At 38.8% G+C, this 19,487-nt stretch overlaps 2 protein-coding genes across 2 annotated transcripts; one reads left to right on the top strand and one right to left on the bottom strand.

Moving 5' to 3' along the window:
* LOC133642013 (induced myeloid leukemia cell differentiation protein Mcl-1 homolog) lies at nucleotides 1-5,580 on the bottom strand. The gene is made up of 3 exons (XM_062036215.1): nucleotides 5,162-5,580; nucleotides 638-888; nucleotides 1-555 (listed from the first exon to the last, which is right to left on the bottom strand). The coding sequence occupies exons 1-3, from the start codon at nucleotides 5,436-5,438 to the stop codon at nucleotides 439-441; spliced, it is 645 nt and encodes a 214-aa protein (XP_061892199.1). The 5' UTR covers nucleotides 5,439-5,580; the 3' UTR covers nucleotides 1-438.
* A 2,641-nt stretch (nucleotides 5,581-8,221) lies between these two features.
* exosc6 (exosome component 6) lies at nucleotides 8,222-18,199 on the top strand. The gene is made up of 2 exons (XM_062035473.1): nucleotides 8,222-8,566; nucleotides 15,453-18,199. The coding sequence occupies exons 1-2, from the start codon at nucleotides 8,289-8,291 to the stop codon at nucleotides 15,997-15,999; spliced, it is 825 nt and encodes a 274-aa protein (XP_061891457.1). The 5' UTR covers nucleotides 8,222-8,288; the 3' UTR covers nucleotides 16,000-18,199.
* The last annotated feature ends 1,288 nt before the right edge of the window (nucleotides 18,200-19,487 follow it).

Here is a 19,487-nt window from a genome sequence, read left to right as displayed (position 1 = left end):
TTTCATTTTCATAGTTTATTCATTCATTCACATTAAGAGGGAAACTCACAGTAATATTGAGCACATTTCAATTTTAAAATAGACTTTCATTAGAAATACACTGTGAATAAAAGATCAAGTTAGCTTCAGTGCAAATACCTTTAAAACAATAAATATAAGGTGCAATGAACAGAGAACAAGTGCTGTTCTTTTGTCAAATAAATCTTAAACCACATTAGCTTCAGTGCAAAGATGAATTTGGTCAAACAAAAATAATGTGAAATGAAAAAAATAAACAATGGTGTGCTTTTGTAAAACAGTCATTTTGAAACATTCTGAGAATACATCTTGTATTAAGTTAGATTTAGTGCAAACTGAACGCAAACATTGTTGCACATGGATTGTCAAACTATTTTCCTCATGTAAAAAGTCCAAATGAGGCGATAAAAGTGTCAGAGTTTACCGCAGCCAAAGGAGCAGCACAGCAGCAATACTGGCCATTCCAACAAAGGTCAGGAGGGAGTTGATCACAGCACACTCGGGATCAGCTTCCTGGAAGAATTCCACAAAGCCGTCCTGAGGAGACAAAAAGGTCAATGGGATGAGTTGTGGAGTGGTGAGGAGCAAGGTCACATGACACCATGCTGCGGTTACTTACCCAGGAGTTGTGCTCCACCAGCCACATGCGCTGGTGTGAGAGCAGGTAGGAGGAGATCTCCTGGGCCACCATCTCCACACAGCACACTCGCCCCTTCTCCTTCAGGTACAGAGACACCACGGCTCCAAAGGCCATCAGGCTGGCGATGCGACCCCAGTTGGTGATGCCGTCTGCAAACATACTCTGGGACACTTCGCTGACGAAGGCCATGTCGTTGCCTCTTTGGTCCAATGACAGCTGCTGGATGATGCCTTCAAGAGAGATGGAAACCTTATTAATTATCATGCTCCTTTATCTTCTTCTTGTATTGATTACCTCAGGGTTTCTTATACATTCATTCATTCTTTATTTTGTAGCGGTCTGCCACAAACTTGACACCACCTGCTCCCCACTCATCTGTGCATGCATACAGTTTGAATCCCGGAAAGTGTGCATTGGAGGACTCTCACGTGAGTACAATCACTACCCTAAATAACACAATATTTTGTCTTTTTTAATACACATGATTCACACTACAAACAATCACATGTATGATGAGGTCAGGCGGCCGGCCTTTATTATGGCTTCAAAAACCCCCACCACAAATGGATAATTAGATTGGACAATATAATAACTGTAGTATTGTATTGTCACAGTCAGTAGACACCACGTAAGAGGCGGTCGTATCGATCCATAAATCGGTGGTGTCAATACCAAGGGTAGTATACAGTATCAGACTCAGTACATGATCGATACTTGAGTAATTAGGTTGATAATTGCTTTCATCAAAATATCTGTTTTGTTTTGTTTACAAACTCGGTTAAGAACTCCCGTGCAATGTAATAAAAGAGAATAAAGAAAATGTTTAAATATTGCGTTGATATTGTTAAACTGTTAACAGCACCTCCCGGTAAATACATGTCAAAATCACGGTTAATACATTTGATCGGTATTGGCTGCAATAACCCTAATCGAAACATCCATCCATCCATTTTCTACTGTTTGTCCCATTCGGGGTCGCGGGGGTTGCTGGAGCCTATCTCAGCTGCATTCAGGCGGAAGGCGGGGTACACCCTGGACAAGTCACCACCTCATCCCTAATTTATTTGTTGTTGTTGTTTATTGAGTATGTCATAGTCAGTTCACTATCATACATGTAGTACATGATATACATGCATATCTCCAGCGAACAGTCCTGTGCTCAATGCCAATATTATTATTTCACAAAAAAATAAATTAAATTAGGTAAAGAAAATATAATTAAACATATCTCAAAAGGGTAAAGGGAAGAAGTATAAACTTTTGAATCCCCCCTTTTTTTACTTTAACTAATATCCGGTTACCTCTGAACCACATTTTATCACATTCATCTGGATCCACATAACTCCATTTGCCCAGAACAATGTGCTTAGAATGACCTCAAAATAGCATAAAGTACATTCATACTCACCAGTGACGTGCTGTCAGGGGAGGCAAGTGAGGCAGTGCCTCACCTTGCCACCAGGAGGGTAAAAGGCTTAATTAACCACCAGGGGCTGTACTTTTTAAGCTTCTTAGGGTGCCATTTTACACTTAAGTCCTGAGAATTTGCGAAATTTAGTCCTACTCTCAAACTTAAGAATAAAAGCTTTTTATCAACGTTCTTAAGTCTATGAATCACTCCTACTCTCCACGATATTTAAGAGACCTTCAGAGGTGTCTTAAGTGGTTAGGAGTTGCCAGCAGGGGATGGCACTGAGGCGAGAGAGACGTGCGCGAACGTTCAGGGAACGGAACAATGTTTTGGTTTTTTTTGATGACGAGCAGCTGATCAAACGGTATCGTTTAGACAGAGCGGATATTATTTTTGTCACAGATTTAATACTTTTCGATTCCTTGTTGATTTCTGCATGTGTCTGCAGTGGGCTAGTATATATAGAGCCACCCACACCAGTTTCAAATTAGTTGCCTAATTAATGAATTGGAAAGAAAATGTTATGACAGTAGCGTATGTGTGTGGCCGTGAGGTGAGTGACGTCAGTGAGTGTGTGGGCGATAGAAGAGAGGGAGCGGTAGCGTGAGTGCCGGCGGGGACTAGTTTGTTTTGTATTATTTTGTAGTTTATTGTCAAAATATACACTCCCATTGTCCACTTAAATATTTCCAAGATATTTCTTTATTCTTAGACAACGGATTCCCTTCCGTGATTGGTCATTTCTATGGACACAGAAATGACGTCACCTAAAATTCCATTTACGGCACATAGTAATGTCGTAATTCAGCTCTGAGTGTGACACTTAAGATTCAGTCCTACACTTCGCTGAAAGTGTGAGTAAGACGCTTGATAACTAACTTTTAAGTGCAGCTTTCAGCGAAGAATTTATTTACTCTTAAGTCAACTCTTAGCAGACTTCTTAGGAGTAATTCTAAGAAGCTTGATAAGTACGGCCCCAGATGTTCAAAAACGAAGTAATAAAATAAAATAGATTTGAATATATCTCTTTTGGTCTATGCTTTCTATGTGATTTTGGTGTGGTTCCTGTATATTTTGATTATTTTAATGGTCAAAATTGTGGAAATTAGGTAAAATAATCAAAATAAGTATGGTGCCAGTATGCTGTTTTTTTCAATAAAATACTGGAAAGGATAGAAATGTAGTTTGTCTCTTTTATCCGATTATTAATCGAAGTAACAATCGACAGATTAATCGATTATCAAATTAATCGTTAGTTGCCGCCCTAATATATATATATATATATATATATATATATATATATATATATATATATATATATATATATATATATATATACACACACACACTACCGTTCAAAAGTTTGGGGTTCACATTGAAATGACATTCTTTTTACAGCGTCCAATTTGATAGATAATTTGCTTTGAAAGCATAAGTCAAGCAGATATTGAAGTATTAATTTTTATTTTAACAAATAAAAATGTGTGGAAACTATGGTAATACATTATTTGTTGCAATATTGCATAGTATTCACATTTAAAAGGTATGCAGTTTCATGCAATGCATATATACACTACCGTTCAAAAGTTTGGGGTCACATTGAAATGTCCTTATTTTTGGAGGAAAAGCACTGTACTTTTCAATGAAGATAACTTTAAACTCGTCTTAACTTTAAAGAAATACACTCTATACATACCTAATGTGGTAAATGACTATTCTAGCTGCAAATGTCTGGTTTTTGGTGCAATATCTACATAGGTGTATAGAGGCCCATTTCCAGCAATTATCACTCCAGTGTTCTAATAATACCTGGGATTTATATAGCGCTTTTCTAAGTACCCAAAGTCGCTTTACATGTTAAAAACCCATCATTCATTCACACCTGGTGGTGGTAAGCTACTTTCGTAGCCACAGCTGCCCTGGGGTAGACTGACGAAAGCGTGGCTGCCAATTTGCGCCTACGGCCCCTCCGACCACCACCTATCATTCATTCAACAGTCATTCACCGGTGTGAGTGGCACCGGGGGCAAGGGTGAAGTGTCCTGCCCAAGGACACAACGGCATGGTAAGAGGCTAATGGTACAATGTGTTTGCTCATTGGCTCAGAAGGCTAATTGATGATTAGAAAACCCTTGTGCAATCATGTTCACACATCTGAAAACTGTTTAGCTCGTTAGAGAAGCTACAAAACTGACCTTTCTTTGAGCAGATTGAGTTTCTGGAGCATCACATTTGTGGGGTCAATTAAACGCTCAAAATGGCCAGAAAAAGAGAACTTTCATCTGAAACTCGACAGTCTATTCTTGTTCTTAGAAATGAAGGCTCAAACACAATATTGTTTGGGTGACCCCAAACTTTTGAACGGTAGTGTATATATAAATATTCAGCACAATCCCATTCAAGATCAGACAAACATTACAGGGAGACAGAACAGGATCGCTGACGGGTCTGCCAACTTCCGGCGGCCCTTACAAACAAGGTGAGATACAGGTAAACAATGGGGGGTGGGTCTAAGCCTGGGCCCCTGGAGAGGGGGTCCAGACTGAGGCCAAGGGAAAAAACAACTCGTAGCCATAGCACACATCCCTCTTACATGTGTGTAAGAGGGAAACATTAAAGACATTAAAAGAGCAGAGCTGATGCAACCAGCCACTTCTACATACATACATGAATAAAAAGTCAAGCCTAGACCTCACTAGACTGAACCAAAATACTAAATTTGTACAATGTCTTCAAATGCTCAATGTTTGAACAGTGTTGTGAGCTCATCACTCAGGCTGTTTCATGTTTAGATAGATAACGTTTACTTAGCTCTTTGATGTGGGTATGTCGTTACAAGTTACATGATGACGTCACATTTACGTGCCCCACTAACGCATGTGTATGTACTTTAGATGCAACTATTTGATGATTTGAATATTAATTGCACGATTTGAAATTAAGTATACATATTAAAGTGTACTGACAGAAGTATTCCATTAGAGAGCGGACTAGTAGACATTTAAAAATGGCGTCCAGGCTAACTGTACGACGTTAACGGTTGACCGAACCTTCAAACAACGACACCTAACGTACGTGAAACGTGCACTTACCATTGTAGACGAACCTGTGCTTGTCCACCAGGTTTGTCACCACCCTTTTTGTCAAAGTCTGGACTTTGCTTGGCGTCCAGCTCGCCTTGGACAGCCCAGTGAAGTCGCTGAGAAAGCGGCTAATGAGCTGCCTTGTGTCGCTGTCCAGTGAGCGGCCGTTAGCATCCCCGCAGGCTCCCGTCCCAACATGCGGCCACACGGAGAGTCCCACGCAAGAAGTTAAACGGCGTGAAACTCCAGTCGTGACCTTCCGTGTGATACGGCCTGTCCTCGGCATCGTGTTGGTTAAGATAGTCTCTTCTTGGCGTGAAGAAACCAGGAAAGTTCCGTCTGCCACAAGTTGATGTCTCTCGTGTATTTAAAAGTGCCGCTACTTCGACCGTTACAAAGACGACATACTACTTCCGGTCCTTCACTTCCGGCCTCATATTTCCCAAAACTGTATCAATCCGCTTGTGTCCTTCGGGGAAAACAAAAACATTTTAAAACGTGTCAAACTTTTATCAATTAAATTTATTTTAAAAGTGACCGAGTCTAAATTATACAATTTATTTTGTAGGTTCGTCCAATGTTTATCGGTGAAAAAAACAATAATTTCAGTATAAAATGCATTGTATATTGGCCTGTATATACAAATATATTTGATTAATAAAGTATAATGTTAGAATTATTTTACTGTTTTACTTCAAATCGAGACAGTTGTTTATTTTTCATTCATTTTTGGGGGATTTTGGAACGTTACAATGACGACATACTACTTGCGTTCCTTCACTTCCGGCTTCATATTTCCCAAAACTGTATATCCATCCATCCGTCAAACTTGTATTAATTAAATGTTCTTTTAATTTATTTTGCAGGTTAGTCCAATGTTTATCGGAGAAAAAAAAAAATTCAGTATAAAATGCATTGTATATTGGCCTGTATATACAAATATATTTGAACAATAAAGTATAATATTAGAATTATGTTTTACAAAACAAGACAGTCATTTATTTTTAATTAATTTTGGGGGGATTTTAACTACTTAAAGGCCGATATGTTGACTTAATTCCGCTGTTTTTATGGACAAAAATACAAAGCTTAAACCAAAACATTATTTGAAAGTAGCGCTCCTTCGAACGTTACAATGACGACATACTACTTGTGCTCCTTCACTTCCGGCTTCATATTTCCCAAAACTGTTTATCCATCCATCCGCTTGTCCCCATAATTTTAAAACCTGTCAAACTTGTATTAATTAAATGTATTTTAAAAGTGACCGGGTCTAAATTATACAATTTATTTTGCAGGTTAGTCCAATGTTTATCGAAGAAAAGAACAATAATTTCAGTATAAAATGCATTGTATATTGGCCTGTATATAGAAATATATTTGATTAATAAAGTATAATGTTAGAATTATGTAAGAGTGTTTTACTTCAAATCGAGACAGTTGTTTATTTTTCATTCATTTTTGGGGAATTTAGAACGTTACAATGACAACATACTACTTGCGCTCCTTCACTTCCGGCTTCATATTTCCCAAAACTGTATATCCATCCATCCGCTAGTCTACATAATTTTAAAACGCGTCAAACTTGTATTAAGTAAATGTATTTGTAATTTATTTTGCAGGTTAGTCCAATGTTTATCGGAGAAAAGAAAAAAAAGTCAGTATAAAATTCATTGCATATTGGCCTGTATATACAAATATATTTGATTTATAAAGCATAATGTTAGAATTATGTTAAAGTGTTTTACTTTAAAACGAGACAGTCTCATTCATTATTTCTTATTCATTTCTGGGGGATTTTAAATATTTAAAGGCCGTAATGTTTGCTAACTCCGCTGTTTTTATGGACAAAAATACAAAGCTTAAGTCAAAACACACAAACACGAATATACTACACTTTTATTTGGTTACCATGTTATAGACACAATTCCAATTGGTGGAGACAAATTATCTTATCAGTTCAGGAACGAGACTCCTTTGCAGAAAAATGGTAAAAGGTAATTCAGTAAGATGTCTTTGAATTGGGAAGTAGCGCCATTTAGTGGACAAATATAATAAAATGAGGGCAAAGTAGAGTACAATTTTACATGTTACATTAGTATATATCAGGGGTCAGCAACCTGCGGCTCTAGAGCCACATGTGGCTCTTGAGCAGCGCCCTGGTGGCTCCATTTTTCACAAAATGTATGGAAATGGAAAAAAATGGGGTGAAAAATATATTTTTTGTTGTAATATGGTTTCTGTAGGAGGACAAACGCGACACAAACCTTCCTAATTGTTAGAAAGCCAACTGTTTAATATGTTTGTGTTCTGCTTCACTAATGAGAGTATTTGGCGAGCGCTGTTTTGTCTTACTAATTTCAGCGGCCCTTGAACTCACCGTTGTGTGGACTGTGACTCAACAGTTTGTTTACATGTACAACTTTCTCCGACGCTGCCACAGAAAGATGTGTTTTATGCCACTCCTTCTTTGTTTAATTTTGTCCACCAAACGTTTTATACTGTGCGTGAATGCACAAAGGTGAGCTTTGTTGATATTGTTCACTTGTTATGGAGTGCTAATCAGGCATATTTACATAATGTGTTGCCATCAATATAACACTTATATAATTATCTTTTAATTTTTTGCGGCTCCAGACAGATTACTTGTTTGTATTTTTGGTCCAATATGGCTCTTTCAACATTTTGGGTTGCCGAAATGTGAAAACTGAAAATAAAAGTGGGATTTTCACCATGCCGTTATAATAGGCATTTTTGTTATAAGGAAACATGTATCAGTTTTATGGCTAATTTAATAGGCAAATGTTTCACAGATGAATATTTCCGAGCTATTATTATGAAATAAACGCAAGCTGACTATAATAATGTAATGGTATAAGCCGAAATGGCTTGGAAATATCCATACGAACCAGGCAAAACAATATTAAACACACAGACAAAGCAAACATGCAACACAAGTCGATAACAATAAATGTCGTGTCTGCTAAATTAAAATAAATAATCACTGTTCTTGACCATTTCTGTGTTTTCAACACAGTGACGCTACCTTGGCGGAACCAACTGTCTATAAGCTGTGTTTTCAGTAGTGCAGATTTTGGTGCCGGACCAATCTGCACGCTGTTGTTTTATCTCCGCCATGCCTGTCGATACCAAACGAGTGCGCGGCCCAGATGTCTCCCAAAGCCCGTCTTTGTTTGCCATCAAGCCGGCGGCGGCCGTCTCCTCGCTCGGGCCCCGAGCAGATGGCCGCCAGCGGGACCAAGTGGACGTCCGGCCGGTGTTTGTCAGGTGCGGGCTGGTGAGTCAGGCGAAGGGCTCCGCGTACATGGAGGCTGGAGACACCAAGTTGATGTGCTGCGTTTACGGACCCAGAGAAACGGAGCGGAAAGACGAGACCGACATGAAATGTGGAAGGTAAAATTCGGTTGTAGTTCATGTGGAAATCTTTGATAGATTCAAACTAGTGATGGGTTGATGAGCCGTCATGAAGCGTTTCGACACATTGCAAAACTGTATTGATACTGTGTCACTAAATACTGACATCTGCCGGACTTTAAAAATCCCTACAGGCAACCTATAGACCGACTCAACTGACACTGATTTTATGACCTAGTACAGGGGTCACCAACGCGGTGCCCGCGGGCACCAGGTAGCCCGTAAGGACCAGATGAGTAGCCCGCTGGCCTGTTCTAAAAATAGCTCAAATAGCAGCACTTACCAGTGAGCTGCCTCTATTTTTTAAATTTTATTTATTCACTAGCAAGCTGGTCTCGCTTTGCTCGACGACATTTTTAATTCTAAGAGAGACAAAACTCAAATAGAATTTGAAAATCCAAGAAAATATTTTAAAGACTTGGTCTTCACTTGTTTAAATAAATTCATTAATTTTTTTACTTTGCTTCTTATAATTTCAGAGAAAAAATACAACCTTAAAAATGATTTTAGGATTTTTAAACACATATACCTTTTTACCTTTTAAATTCCTTCCTCTTCTTTCCTGACAATTTAAATCAATGTTCAAGTAAATTAATTGTTTTTATTGTAAAGAATAATAAACAAATTTTAATTTAATTTTTCATTTTAGCTTCTGTCTTTTCGACGAAAAATATTTGTGAAATATTTCTTCAAACTTATTATGATTAAAATTAAAAAAAAATATTCTGGCAAATCTAGCAAATCTGTAGAATCAAATTTAAATCTTATTTCAAAGTCTTTTGAATTTCTTTTAAAATGTTTGTTCTGGAAAATCTAGAAGAAATAATGATTTGTCTTTGTTAGAAATATAACTTGGTCCAATTTGTTGTATATTCTAACAAAGTGTAGATTGTATTTTAACCTATTTAAAACATGTCATCAAAATTGTAAAATTAATCTTAATCAGGAAAAATTACTAATGATGTTCCATAATTTTTTTTTAAAACATTTTTCAAAAAGATTCGAATTAGCTAGTTTTTCTCTTCTTTTTTTCGGTTGAATTTTGAATTTTAAAGAGTCGAAATTGAAGATAAACTATGTTTCAAAATTTAATTGTCATTTTTTTCGTGTTTTCTCCTCTTTTAAACCGTTCAATTAAGTGTAAATATAATTAATTATTAATAATAACATAGAGTTAAAGGTAAATTGAGCAAATTGGCTATTTCCGGCAATTTATTTAAGTGTGTATCAAACTGGTAGCCCTTCGCATTAATCAGTACCCAAGAAGTAGCTCTTGGTTTCAAAAAGGTTGGTGACCCCTGACCTAGTATATACAATAATTTAAAGGCCTACTGAAAGCCACTACTACCGACCACGCAGTCTGATAGTTTATATATCAATGATGAAATCTTAACATTGCAACACATGCCAATACAGCCGGGTTAACTTATAAAGTGCAATTTTAAATTTCCCGCCAAACTTCCGGTTGAAAAAGCCTTTGGAGGATGACGTATGCGCGTGACGTAGCCCGGGGAACAGAGGTATGCCTTCCCCATTGAATACAATACAAAAAAGCTCTGTTTTCATTTCATAATTCCACAGTATTCTGGACATCTGTGTTGGTGAATCTTTTGCAATTTGTTTAATGAACAATGGAGGCTGCAAAGAAGAACGTTGTAGGTGGGATCGGTGTATTAGCGGCTGGCTGTAGCAACACAACAAGGACTACTTATTTGGATAGCAGACGCCTAGCCGATGCTAGCCCCACGGCACGGATGATCGGGTGAAGTCCTTCGTCGCGCCGTCGATCGCTGGAACGCAGGTGAGCACGGGTGTTGATGAGCACAGCAGATGAGGGCTGGCTGGCGTAGGTGGAGCGCTAATGTTTTTATCATAGCTCTGTGAGGTCCGGTTGCTAAGTTGCTAAGTTAGCCTTAGCGTCGTTAGCAACAGCATTGTTAAGCTTTGCCAGGCTGAGATCTATTAACCGTGTAGTTACATGTCCATGGTTTAATAGTATTGTTGATCTGCTGTCTATCCTTCCAGTCAGGGATTTATTTATTTTGTTTCTATCTGCATTTGAGACAGATGCTATCACGTTAGCTCATGCTAAAGAGCTTCGCCGATGTATTGTCGTGGAGATAAAAGTCACTGTGAATGTCCATTTCGCGTTCTCGACTCTCATTTCCAAGAGGATATAGTATCCGAGGTGGTTTAAAATACAAATCCGTGATCCACAATAGAAAAAGGAGAGAGTGTGGAATCCAATGAGCCAGCTTGTACCTAAGTTACGGTCAGAGCGAAAAAAAATATGTATTTCACTGCATTCTAGTCCGTCACTCTAACGTTCCTCATCCACGAATCTTTCATCCTCGCTCAAATTAATGGGGTAATCGTCGCTTTCTCGGTCCGAATAGCTGTAGCTGCGTTGAAAACAATAGGAAAATATGAGGGAGTGAACAACTGACAACGTCACGCTACTTCCGGTAGGGGCAAGGGTTTTTCTTATCAGAGACCAAAAGTTGCGAACTTTATCGACGTTGTTCTATACTAAATCCTTTCAGCAAAAATATGGCAATATCGCAAAATGATCAAGTATGACACATAGAATGGATCTGCTATCCCCGTTTAAATAAAAAAAAATTCATTTCAGTAGGCCTTTAAACCAAGTCATTACTTTTCATTTAAGATTATTTCATATGTTCATTTAAATACAAATACATTTTTATATTTTTTAGATACAGTCAATAAATAATGTGAACATGTATCATTACATGGAAATGTAAGAGAACGTGTTGTGAATGAGGATGCTTGTGGACTGGGATTTTTTTAAATTTTTTTACACATTATTAAAAAAAACAGTTTTTCCAACGTATTACATTTTAGACGATTTCTCTTCTTAGTTATTGTCCTGGGTGTCTCTGGAACTTCATTTTCATGCCTGGCCCTATAATGCCTCAGCATTGAGGAGGTGGATTTGTTAATGTACGACAATTCTGTCGTACAAATGCGACATTTAACCTGCAGAAAATATGAATAGTAAACTAAGAATAATTTTGAAGAGATTTAGAATTCTAATGGATCAAGTGGAAAATATGAGAGAACAGGATGAAACGACAAGGAAATGAACACAAATACCTTTTTTTCCAATATATGATCAAAATATTCCCACACGGCGGAAATCTTTCTTTTTGCCTGAGGCTGCTCCATGATCTCCGACGACGATAAATGACAAATTACCAACGACAGAAGTGCGGCGATTCTGTTGGCAGCTGCATCTCGTTGACAGATGCGCTTCCTTATAAACACAGTTTGGCGCGCGGGCGTCAGTGCGACACAGTTCGCGTATCGGTCATGTGACCGAAACAGCTCACGATCGGTCACGTGACTTTCTAAAAGCGGTACGCGCACCGACACAGGGTTTTGCTCTATGAGCTCGACGCATGCGCCAATGCATCGGTGTTGCCGGACCCATCACTAATTCAAACTATTTATGTTTTTAAACGGCAACAATAGAGAGCTGGTAAAAAAAAAAAAGTGCAAGGGTAAAACAACTTGCACTGAGCCTAGTCTATAAAATCCGCTACACCTCCCTGATACCAAAGTACATGTCAAACTACTTCCATAATGTAAATGACCGCCATAAGCACAACACCAGGGGGAGCTCCACTAACCACGTTAAACCCAGATTCCGATCTAACAAAGGTCTTAACTCATTCTCCTTCTATGCCACATCAATATGGAATGCACTCCCAACAGGTGTAAAAGAAAGTGCATCTCTATCCTCCTTCAAAACCGCACTAAAACAACACCTCCAGGCAACTTCAACCTTAAACTAACACCCTCCCCCCTCCACATCCCACCTCCCCGGATTGTAAATAACCAAATGTAAATAATCAAATGTATTTGTAATGTATATACTTGTTCTTATGCTACCTGAACTCACTATGTTCTCTGCTCGCTGTACATATCCTACCAAGTCAGTCCTACACTGTTTCTCTGATGATGCAATTGTTGATGACCGAAGTGCTGATATCAACCAAACCCCCCGGATTGTAAATAATTCAATGTATATACTCTGATGATTAACTTGTGTGATGACTGTATTATGATGATAGTATATATTTGTACCATGAATTGATTTAAGTGGACCCCCGACTTAAACAAGTTGAAAAACGTATTCGGGTGTTACCGTTTAGTAGTCAATTGTACGGAATATGTACTGCACTGTGCAATCTACTAATAAAAGCTTCAATCAAAGTCAAAATAAGGTTAAATACTTAGCATAACAAAGTGCGAGAACATTTTGAAACACAACATTGTGTCTTTAAATATACAACATGTACGTGTATGTCAGCATACAGAACATTTTGTCTTTAAATGTACAACAGGTACGTATATGTAAATGGTTTAAACTTGTATAGCGCTTTTCTACCTTCAAGGTACTCAAAGCGCTTTGACACTATTTCCACATTCACCCTGTGACAGTCTCCAGCTGTCGGGTGGGTTTTTAGGACCATCAAGGAAGGACATGTTGCGGCAGGTTTAGACTTTCTTTTATTATTGCAAATAAACCTTCGTCTTTTTTCGCCGGGCGCTTTTCAGCTCCGGCTCCACCTGCTTCTTGCTCCGCCGCCGGCTTTTCAGCCGCGTGCGTCTTCGCCTCCCTCTGGCTCTCCTGCGCGCTCGCTCCGCATCCGCTTCTCTCCGTGTCTGTCTCTGGCTCTCTCTCTTCTCCCCGTCTCTCTCCGTCGTCCTTTTAGACACTGCGAGGGATGCACCTGGTCATAATTGCGGCGTCGCTCTCTGCGCGCACCGTCTCGCCGCTTGCTCGTCGTCCCTGCCTCCTCGCCGCTTGCTCGTCGTCCCTGCCTCCTCGCCGCCATCTTGGAGCGGGCTCTGGTGTGCCCTGCCTCCCTGTTGGAATGCCGGCCACGCCTCCTCGCCGTCATCTTGGAGCGCACTCTGGCAGAGCAGTCTGCCGGCCCCGCCTCCCCACACACCCTTTCACACACACTTTCACACACTGATGGTGGGAGCTGCCATGCAAGGCCCTAACCACGACCCATCAGGAGCAAGGGTGAAGTGTTTTGCTCAAGGACACAACGGACGTGACGAAGTTGGTAGAAGGTGGGGATTGAACCAGGAACCCACAGGTTGCTGGCACGGCCACTCTCCCAACCGCGCCACGCCGTCCCCATATGTCAGCGTACAGAGCATTTTGTCTTTAAATATACAACATGTACGTACATGTCAGCATACATGAACATGTTGTCTTTAAATATACAACATGTACGGAAATGTCAGCATACAGAACATTTTGTCTTTAAATATACAACATGTACATATATGTCAGCATATAGAACATTTTGTCTTTAAATATACAACATGTATATGTCAGCATACATAATATTTTGTCTTTAAATATACAACATGTACGTATATGTCAGCATATAGAACATTTTGTCTCTAAATATACAACATGTATATTACATTCTACATCTACATTACATTGTAAATTGTCACTGAAGGCATCAAAACTATGAATGAACACATGTGGAGTTATGTACTTAACAAAAAAAGGGGAAATAACTGAAAACATGTTTTATATTCTATTTTCTTCAAAATAGCCACCCTTTAGTCTGATTACTGCTTTGCACACTCTTGGCATTCTCTCGATGAGCTTCAAGAGGTCGTCACCTGAAATGGTTTTCACTTCACAGGTGTGCTGGAAAAAAACGTGCTATTTCATAGTCTACAATTGGATTGATAATTTGTAGAGATGTCCGATAATATTGGCCTGCCGATAATATCGGCCGATAAATGCTTTAAAATGTAATATCTGAAATTATCGGTATCGATTTTTTTATTTTTTAATATTTTTATTTTTATTAAATCAATATAAAAAACACAAGATACACTGACAATTAGTGCACCAACCCAAAAAACCTCCCTCCCCCATGTACACTCATTCACACAAAAGGGTTGTTTCTTTCTGTTATTAATATTCTGGTTCCTACATTATATATCAATATATATATCAATACAGTCTGCAAGGGATACAGTCCGTAAGCACACATGATTGTGCGTGCTGCTGGTCCACTAATAGTACTAACCTTTAACAGTTAATTTTACTCATTTTCATTAATTACTAGTTTCCATGTAACTGTTTTTATATTGTTTTACTTCCTTTTTTTTTTTTTTAAGAAAATGATTTTAATTTATTTATCTTATTTCATTTTATTAATTTTTTAAAAAAAGGACCTTATCTTCATCATACCTGGTTGTCCAAATTAGGCATAATAATGTGTTAATTCCACGGCTGTATATATCGATATCGGTATCGGTAATTAAGAGTTGGACAATATCGGATATTGGCAAAAAAGCCATTATCGGACATCCCTAATAATTTGTTTTGAAATCATCAGTCAAGCAGATATTTAATTACAGTATTTATCATTATTTTAACAAAAAATATTTTTGGAATACATGATGATATACTATTTTGATAATATTGAATTTCAAAACATATGCAATTGAATGCAGTCCATAATTTTTTATGTCAAAAGGGAAAGAACAAATATATTTAGTAAGAAAAGATTAAGCATTTTATTAACACATTATTTCCAGGCTTTCGCGGGCCACATAAAATAACGTGGGGGGCCAGATTTGGCCCCTGGGCCTTGAGTTTGACACCTGTGCTCTAGGTCAATTGCAACGCAGAAATAAGGGAGCTTTTAAATCAAATATATTGCTAGTATATAGATACAAAAACATGTTATCTTCTAACTTTGTCCTTCTTAAATAAATGTAAATGATAATTCAAACACTGTTTATACTTTGTGCAAATGGTGACGCTTTATTTAAAGTGTATTTGTCTACGCAGGTTGTCGACTGACATGCGTTTTGCTCCATTCTCTTGCCCGGAAAGAGGCTCTTGGATTCAAGGGAGTCAGGACAAGGACTTTTCTCTGATGCTGCAGGAGAGTCTGCAGCCCGCCCTGTGCCTCCACAAATACCCTCGCTCTCAAATCGAGGTCAACGTGATGGTGCTGGAAAACAGCGGTTCAGTCCTCGCACACGCCGTCACCTGCGCTTCCCTCGCCCTCGCAGACGCGGGCATCGAAATGTACGACCTGGTTCTGGGCTGTGCCATCTGCCAGGACGGCCCCTCTTTTGTGGTGGACCCGACGTACGCGGAGGAAAACGGCTGCAGCTCAGTCGGCGGTGGCAATCGGGGAAGGCTGACAACGGCATTCCTGCCCAGTTTGAACCAGGTTTCCGGGCTCCAGTCGGATGGAGAAATGACGGAAGAGACTCTGTCAGCCGGGGTGCGTACGTGCATCGAGGGCTGCTATAAGATCTATCCTGTCATCCAACAAGCTTTGGCTAAGGCAGTGCGGAAGGCAGCACCTCCACCATCAGAGAGCTGATCCACTTATTCAATTTGTGCCTTTTTGTCAGTTTTTCTACCGTATTAGTAATTAAGCATGTCCGATTCCAATACTGATCATCCAAAAGTGAGATCATCTGATACTAATCACATGTATTAACTGTTTATTTTTCAGTTTTCAGTTACAGTATACTTTTAGACCAGGCCTGGGCAATTATTTTGAATCGGGGGGGGCCAACTTTAGAGAAAAAAAATGTGTCTGGGGGCCGGTATATCTATTTTTAGGAGCACTAATACAAAACCTCACAATAATGTCTGATTGAATGCTAAAAACGTTATGACAGACCGCCTTAAAAAATGGAATGGGAGGTTATTTTCTTTACTGAATGAGACACCCAGAATGTACATGAAAATAAAGAATGTGGGATTTACAATATTAACTATGAACGATAAAACACTGAATATTGACAACATGTGAACGTCACACCCCCTCTCCATCGACATATTTTACAATCAAACAAAAATGCAACAACCGCAGCGAAATATGAACGTGAACAAACCCCCACCTACAATCTGAAATATTACTAAGCTTTAGAACTTTGTTGTAAAAATCTCCTTCCGCGTCTGTCCCTGACACCCGCATTTCAGGCTGGCCGCTGTGGAAACGCTCCCCACCCAAACTGCTCGGTGCCTCGTCTGAGCTGCTGTGACGTAGATGACCATAGTAACTAATTTGATTACCATAGTAACTAGTATATCATGCAAAAGCGCAGATTCCAACCATTGAAATACTTTATATACCGTAATTTCCGGGCTATAAGCCGCACCAGCTAAATTTAGGGGAAAATACAGATTGCTCCATATATAAGCCGCACCCGACTATAAGCCGCAGGGTTTTGATGTGTAATTACCGTAGTATATAGGGGTTCCTGCTACCACGGAGGGGATTGTCGGGACAGAGATGACTGTTTGGGAACGCAAAGCGTCCCATTTATTAACAATAAATCTTTCAATCATTCAATCAAACTTTCACATCTTTGACATGGCGAACAGCATTCGTGCAGAGTACAAATAATACAACGGTGCAAAGTAATACAAAGTGCTCGCCTGTACGTTATCAAAATAACCAGCCTACCGGTATATGAAAAGTCAGTCTTTAATCATTGTGTCATCGTCTTCCTCCTGCATACTAAAACCACCGAAATCCTCTTCGTCGGTGTCGGAGAAGAACAGGCCGTAAATAAGCCGCACCCTTGTATAAGCCGCAGGGACCAGAACGAGGGGAAAAAGTAGCGTCTTATAGTCCGGAAATTACGGTAGTTCAAGACTTTCGTTGATTTGAAAACATCACTGCACATCATTATAGCAGCGACAGTCTCCATCTTAAAGATCTAAAAAAAAACTATTTGGGAATGTCCGGCGGGCCAGATTGAAAAGCTTAGCAGGCCTTCATTTTCCCAAGTCTGTTTTAGACGAAACATGTCATCAGACTTATTCTACTGGGTTTTCTTTCTACAGAGCAGCCTGTTTAAGTCCACCAACTCATCAAGTACTAGTCCACTGTGTTCTCATGACTAAAAAAAAAGTGCTCGCTTAAGTCAACGTCAACCGCTTTTGGTGACTTAAAATTTGGGATCAGCTGATGTTTTGAGAAAAAAAGGAGGGTCCTATATCCATGTCAATAATGTTTTGGTTGGCCAAGTCAGCTGGTAGAGTAGAAATTAACATAAAATGGTGTAAATAGCTGCTGCATTGTTGGGTCTTTCCTCCAATGTCGTACCTTCTACGAATGCACTGCTGCAGTTCTCTTCCCTCGGGTGAAACACCTGCAAGTGTCATTCGTTTCTCTCCACCTTGTTGTAACCGGTGTGAGGCTGATGCAATGTTACCTAAGGAATCAACTGACTGAAATGAGAGCTTCAGACAACCGTCAGTGTTTTTTTTTTGTTTTGTCTGTTATTACCGACGTCTGAACATTTTAAAAACTTGTCTGACCTGTACCTCCTAATGTCCTGTTTATCTGGAGCTCATTTTATGTATTTTGTTTACAAGTTTGATCATTAACATTTAGCAAAAGTGCTACTGTGCTTAGTTTGTTTCAACAAATGATTAGGATTGCTGCTCTGTATGTTATCTGAGGAATTCTGGCTGGTATCGTCATACACCTGTTTCAAAATTGCCTCTTGTAAAGCTCCAAACCTTCAATATTACACATTTGCACAATAAACCTCTGATTGGAAGCTATGTTATGTCCATTGACTAATGTGTTAGTAGTAATATTTAAGGGTCATTCCACCAAATGGGTGCCTTTTTAAAAATCAAACTTATATTTGTCTTTTTTTCAACTCCAAATCTCAATACCCATTGTGTAAAATGGCCCACTATCCTATTGCAGATCTGAGTAACGGGACAGGGGTTTTAGAATAGAATTGGCAAATAACTACAAAAGTACACTTCATTAACGGGTGTTACAAAAAAGATCAGTTAGAATAATACATAATGTTGGATATAGAGAACATACAAACCCTTTATTTATTGAATCAAAAATACTGAAATTCCACAACATAGTGAATTTGCAAACAGCTAAAATTATACACAAAGCAAACTATAATCTGCTACCCAAGATTATACAATAATTCTTCTCAACTAAAGAGGAGAAGTATAATCTTAGAGAAAAATGTAATTTAAAGCATTTATACGCACGTACAACACTTAAGACCTTTAGTATATCAGTATTTGGAATTAAATTATGGAATGGACTAAGCAAATAAATCAAACAATGTACTAATATAATCCTCTTCAAACTTAAAGTGTTTACAAAGTTGAAGAACCATGATAAACATTCTGAATGTATCTCATCCATCCATTCATTTTCTAGATCAGTGTTTGTCAACCTTTTTTGGGCCAAGGCACATTTTTTGTGTTGAAAAAATCCAGAGGCAGACCACCAGCAGAAATCATTAAAAAACAAAACTCAGTTGACAGTAAAAATTTGTCGCAATTGTTGGATATGACTTTAAACCATAACCAAGCATGCATCACTATAGCTCTTGTCTCAAAGTAGGTGTACTGTCACCACCTGTCACATCACGCCATGACTTATTTAGAGTTTTTTTCTATTTTCCTTTGTGTAGTGTTTTAGTTCTTGTCTTGCGCTCCTATTTTGGTGGCTTTTTTCTCTTTTTTTGGTATTTTCCTGTAGCAGTTTCATGTCTTCCTTGGAGCGATATTTCCCGCATCTACTTTGTTTTAGCATTCAAGAATATTTCAGTTGTTTTTATCCTTCTTTGTGGGGACTTTGTTGATTGTCATGTCATGTTCGGATGTACATTGTCTTTGCTCCACAGTAAGTCTTTGCAGTCGTCCAGCATTCTGTTTTTGTTTACTTTGTAGCCAGGTCAGTTTTAGCTTTGTTCCACATAGCCTTCCCTAAGCCTCAATGCCTTTTCTAAGGGGCACTCACCTTTTTTTAATTTTTGGTTTAAGCACTAGACACCTTTTTTACCTGCACGCTGCCTCCCGCTGTTT

This window comes from Entelurus aequoreus, linkage group LG24 (genome assembly GCF_033978785.1).
Source record: "Entelurus aequoreus isolate RoL-2023_Sb linkage group LG24, RoL_Eaeq_v1.1, whole genome shotgun sequence".
In the NCBI taxonomy this organism is placed as follows: Eukaryota; Metazoa; Chordata; class Actinopteri; order Syngnathiformes; family Syngnathidae; genus Entelurus; species Entelurus aequoreus.
Note: the sequence above shows the minus strand (reverse complement) of the source record. Positions and strands in the feature narration are given on the sequence as shown.

What these genes read in the sequence shown, in the direction of transcription:
- LOC133642013 (XM_062036215.1), bottom strand. Translation starts at nt 5,438, where the DNA reads ATGCCGAGGACAGGCCGTATCACACGGAAGGTCACGACTGGAGTTTCA. An exon ending in GCACAGGTTCGTCTACAATG is followed by an intron (nt 889 to 5,161) that starts GTAAGTGCACGT and finishes TCTCTCTTGAAG; the next exon opens with GCATCATCCAGCAGCTGTCA. An exon ending in TGGTGGAGCACAACTCCTGG is followed by an intron (nt 556 to 637) that starts GTAAGTAACCGC and finishes TTGTCTCCTCAG; the next exon opens with GACGGCTTTGTGGAATTCTT.
- exosc6 (XM_062035473.1), top strand. Translation starts at nt 8,289, where the DNA reads ATGCCTGTCGATACCAAACGAGTGCGCGGCCCAGATGTCTCCCAAAGC. An exon ending in ACCGACATGAAATGTGGAAG is followed by an intron (nt 8,567 to 15,452) that starts GTAAAATTCGGT and finishes TTGTCTACGCAG; the next exon opens with GTTGTCGACTGACATGCGTT.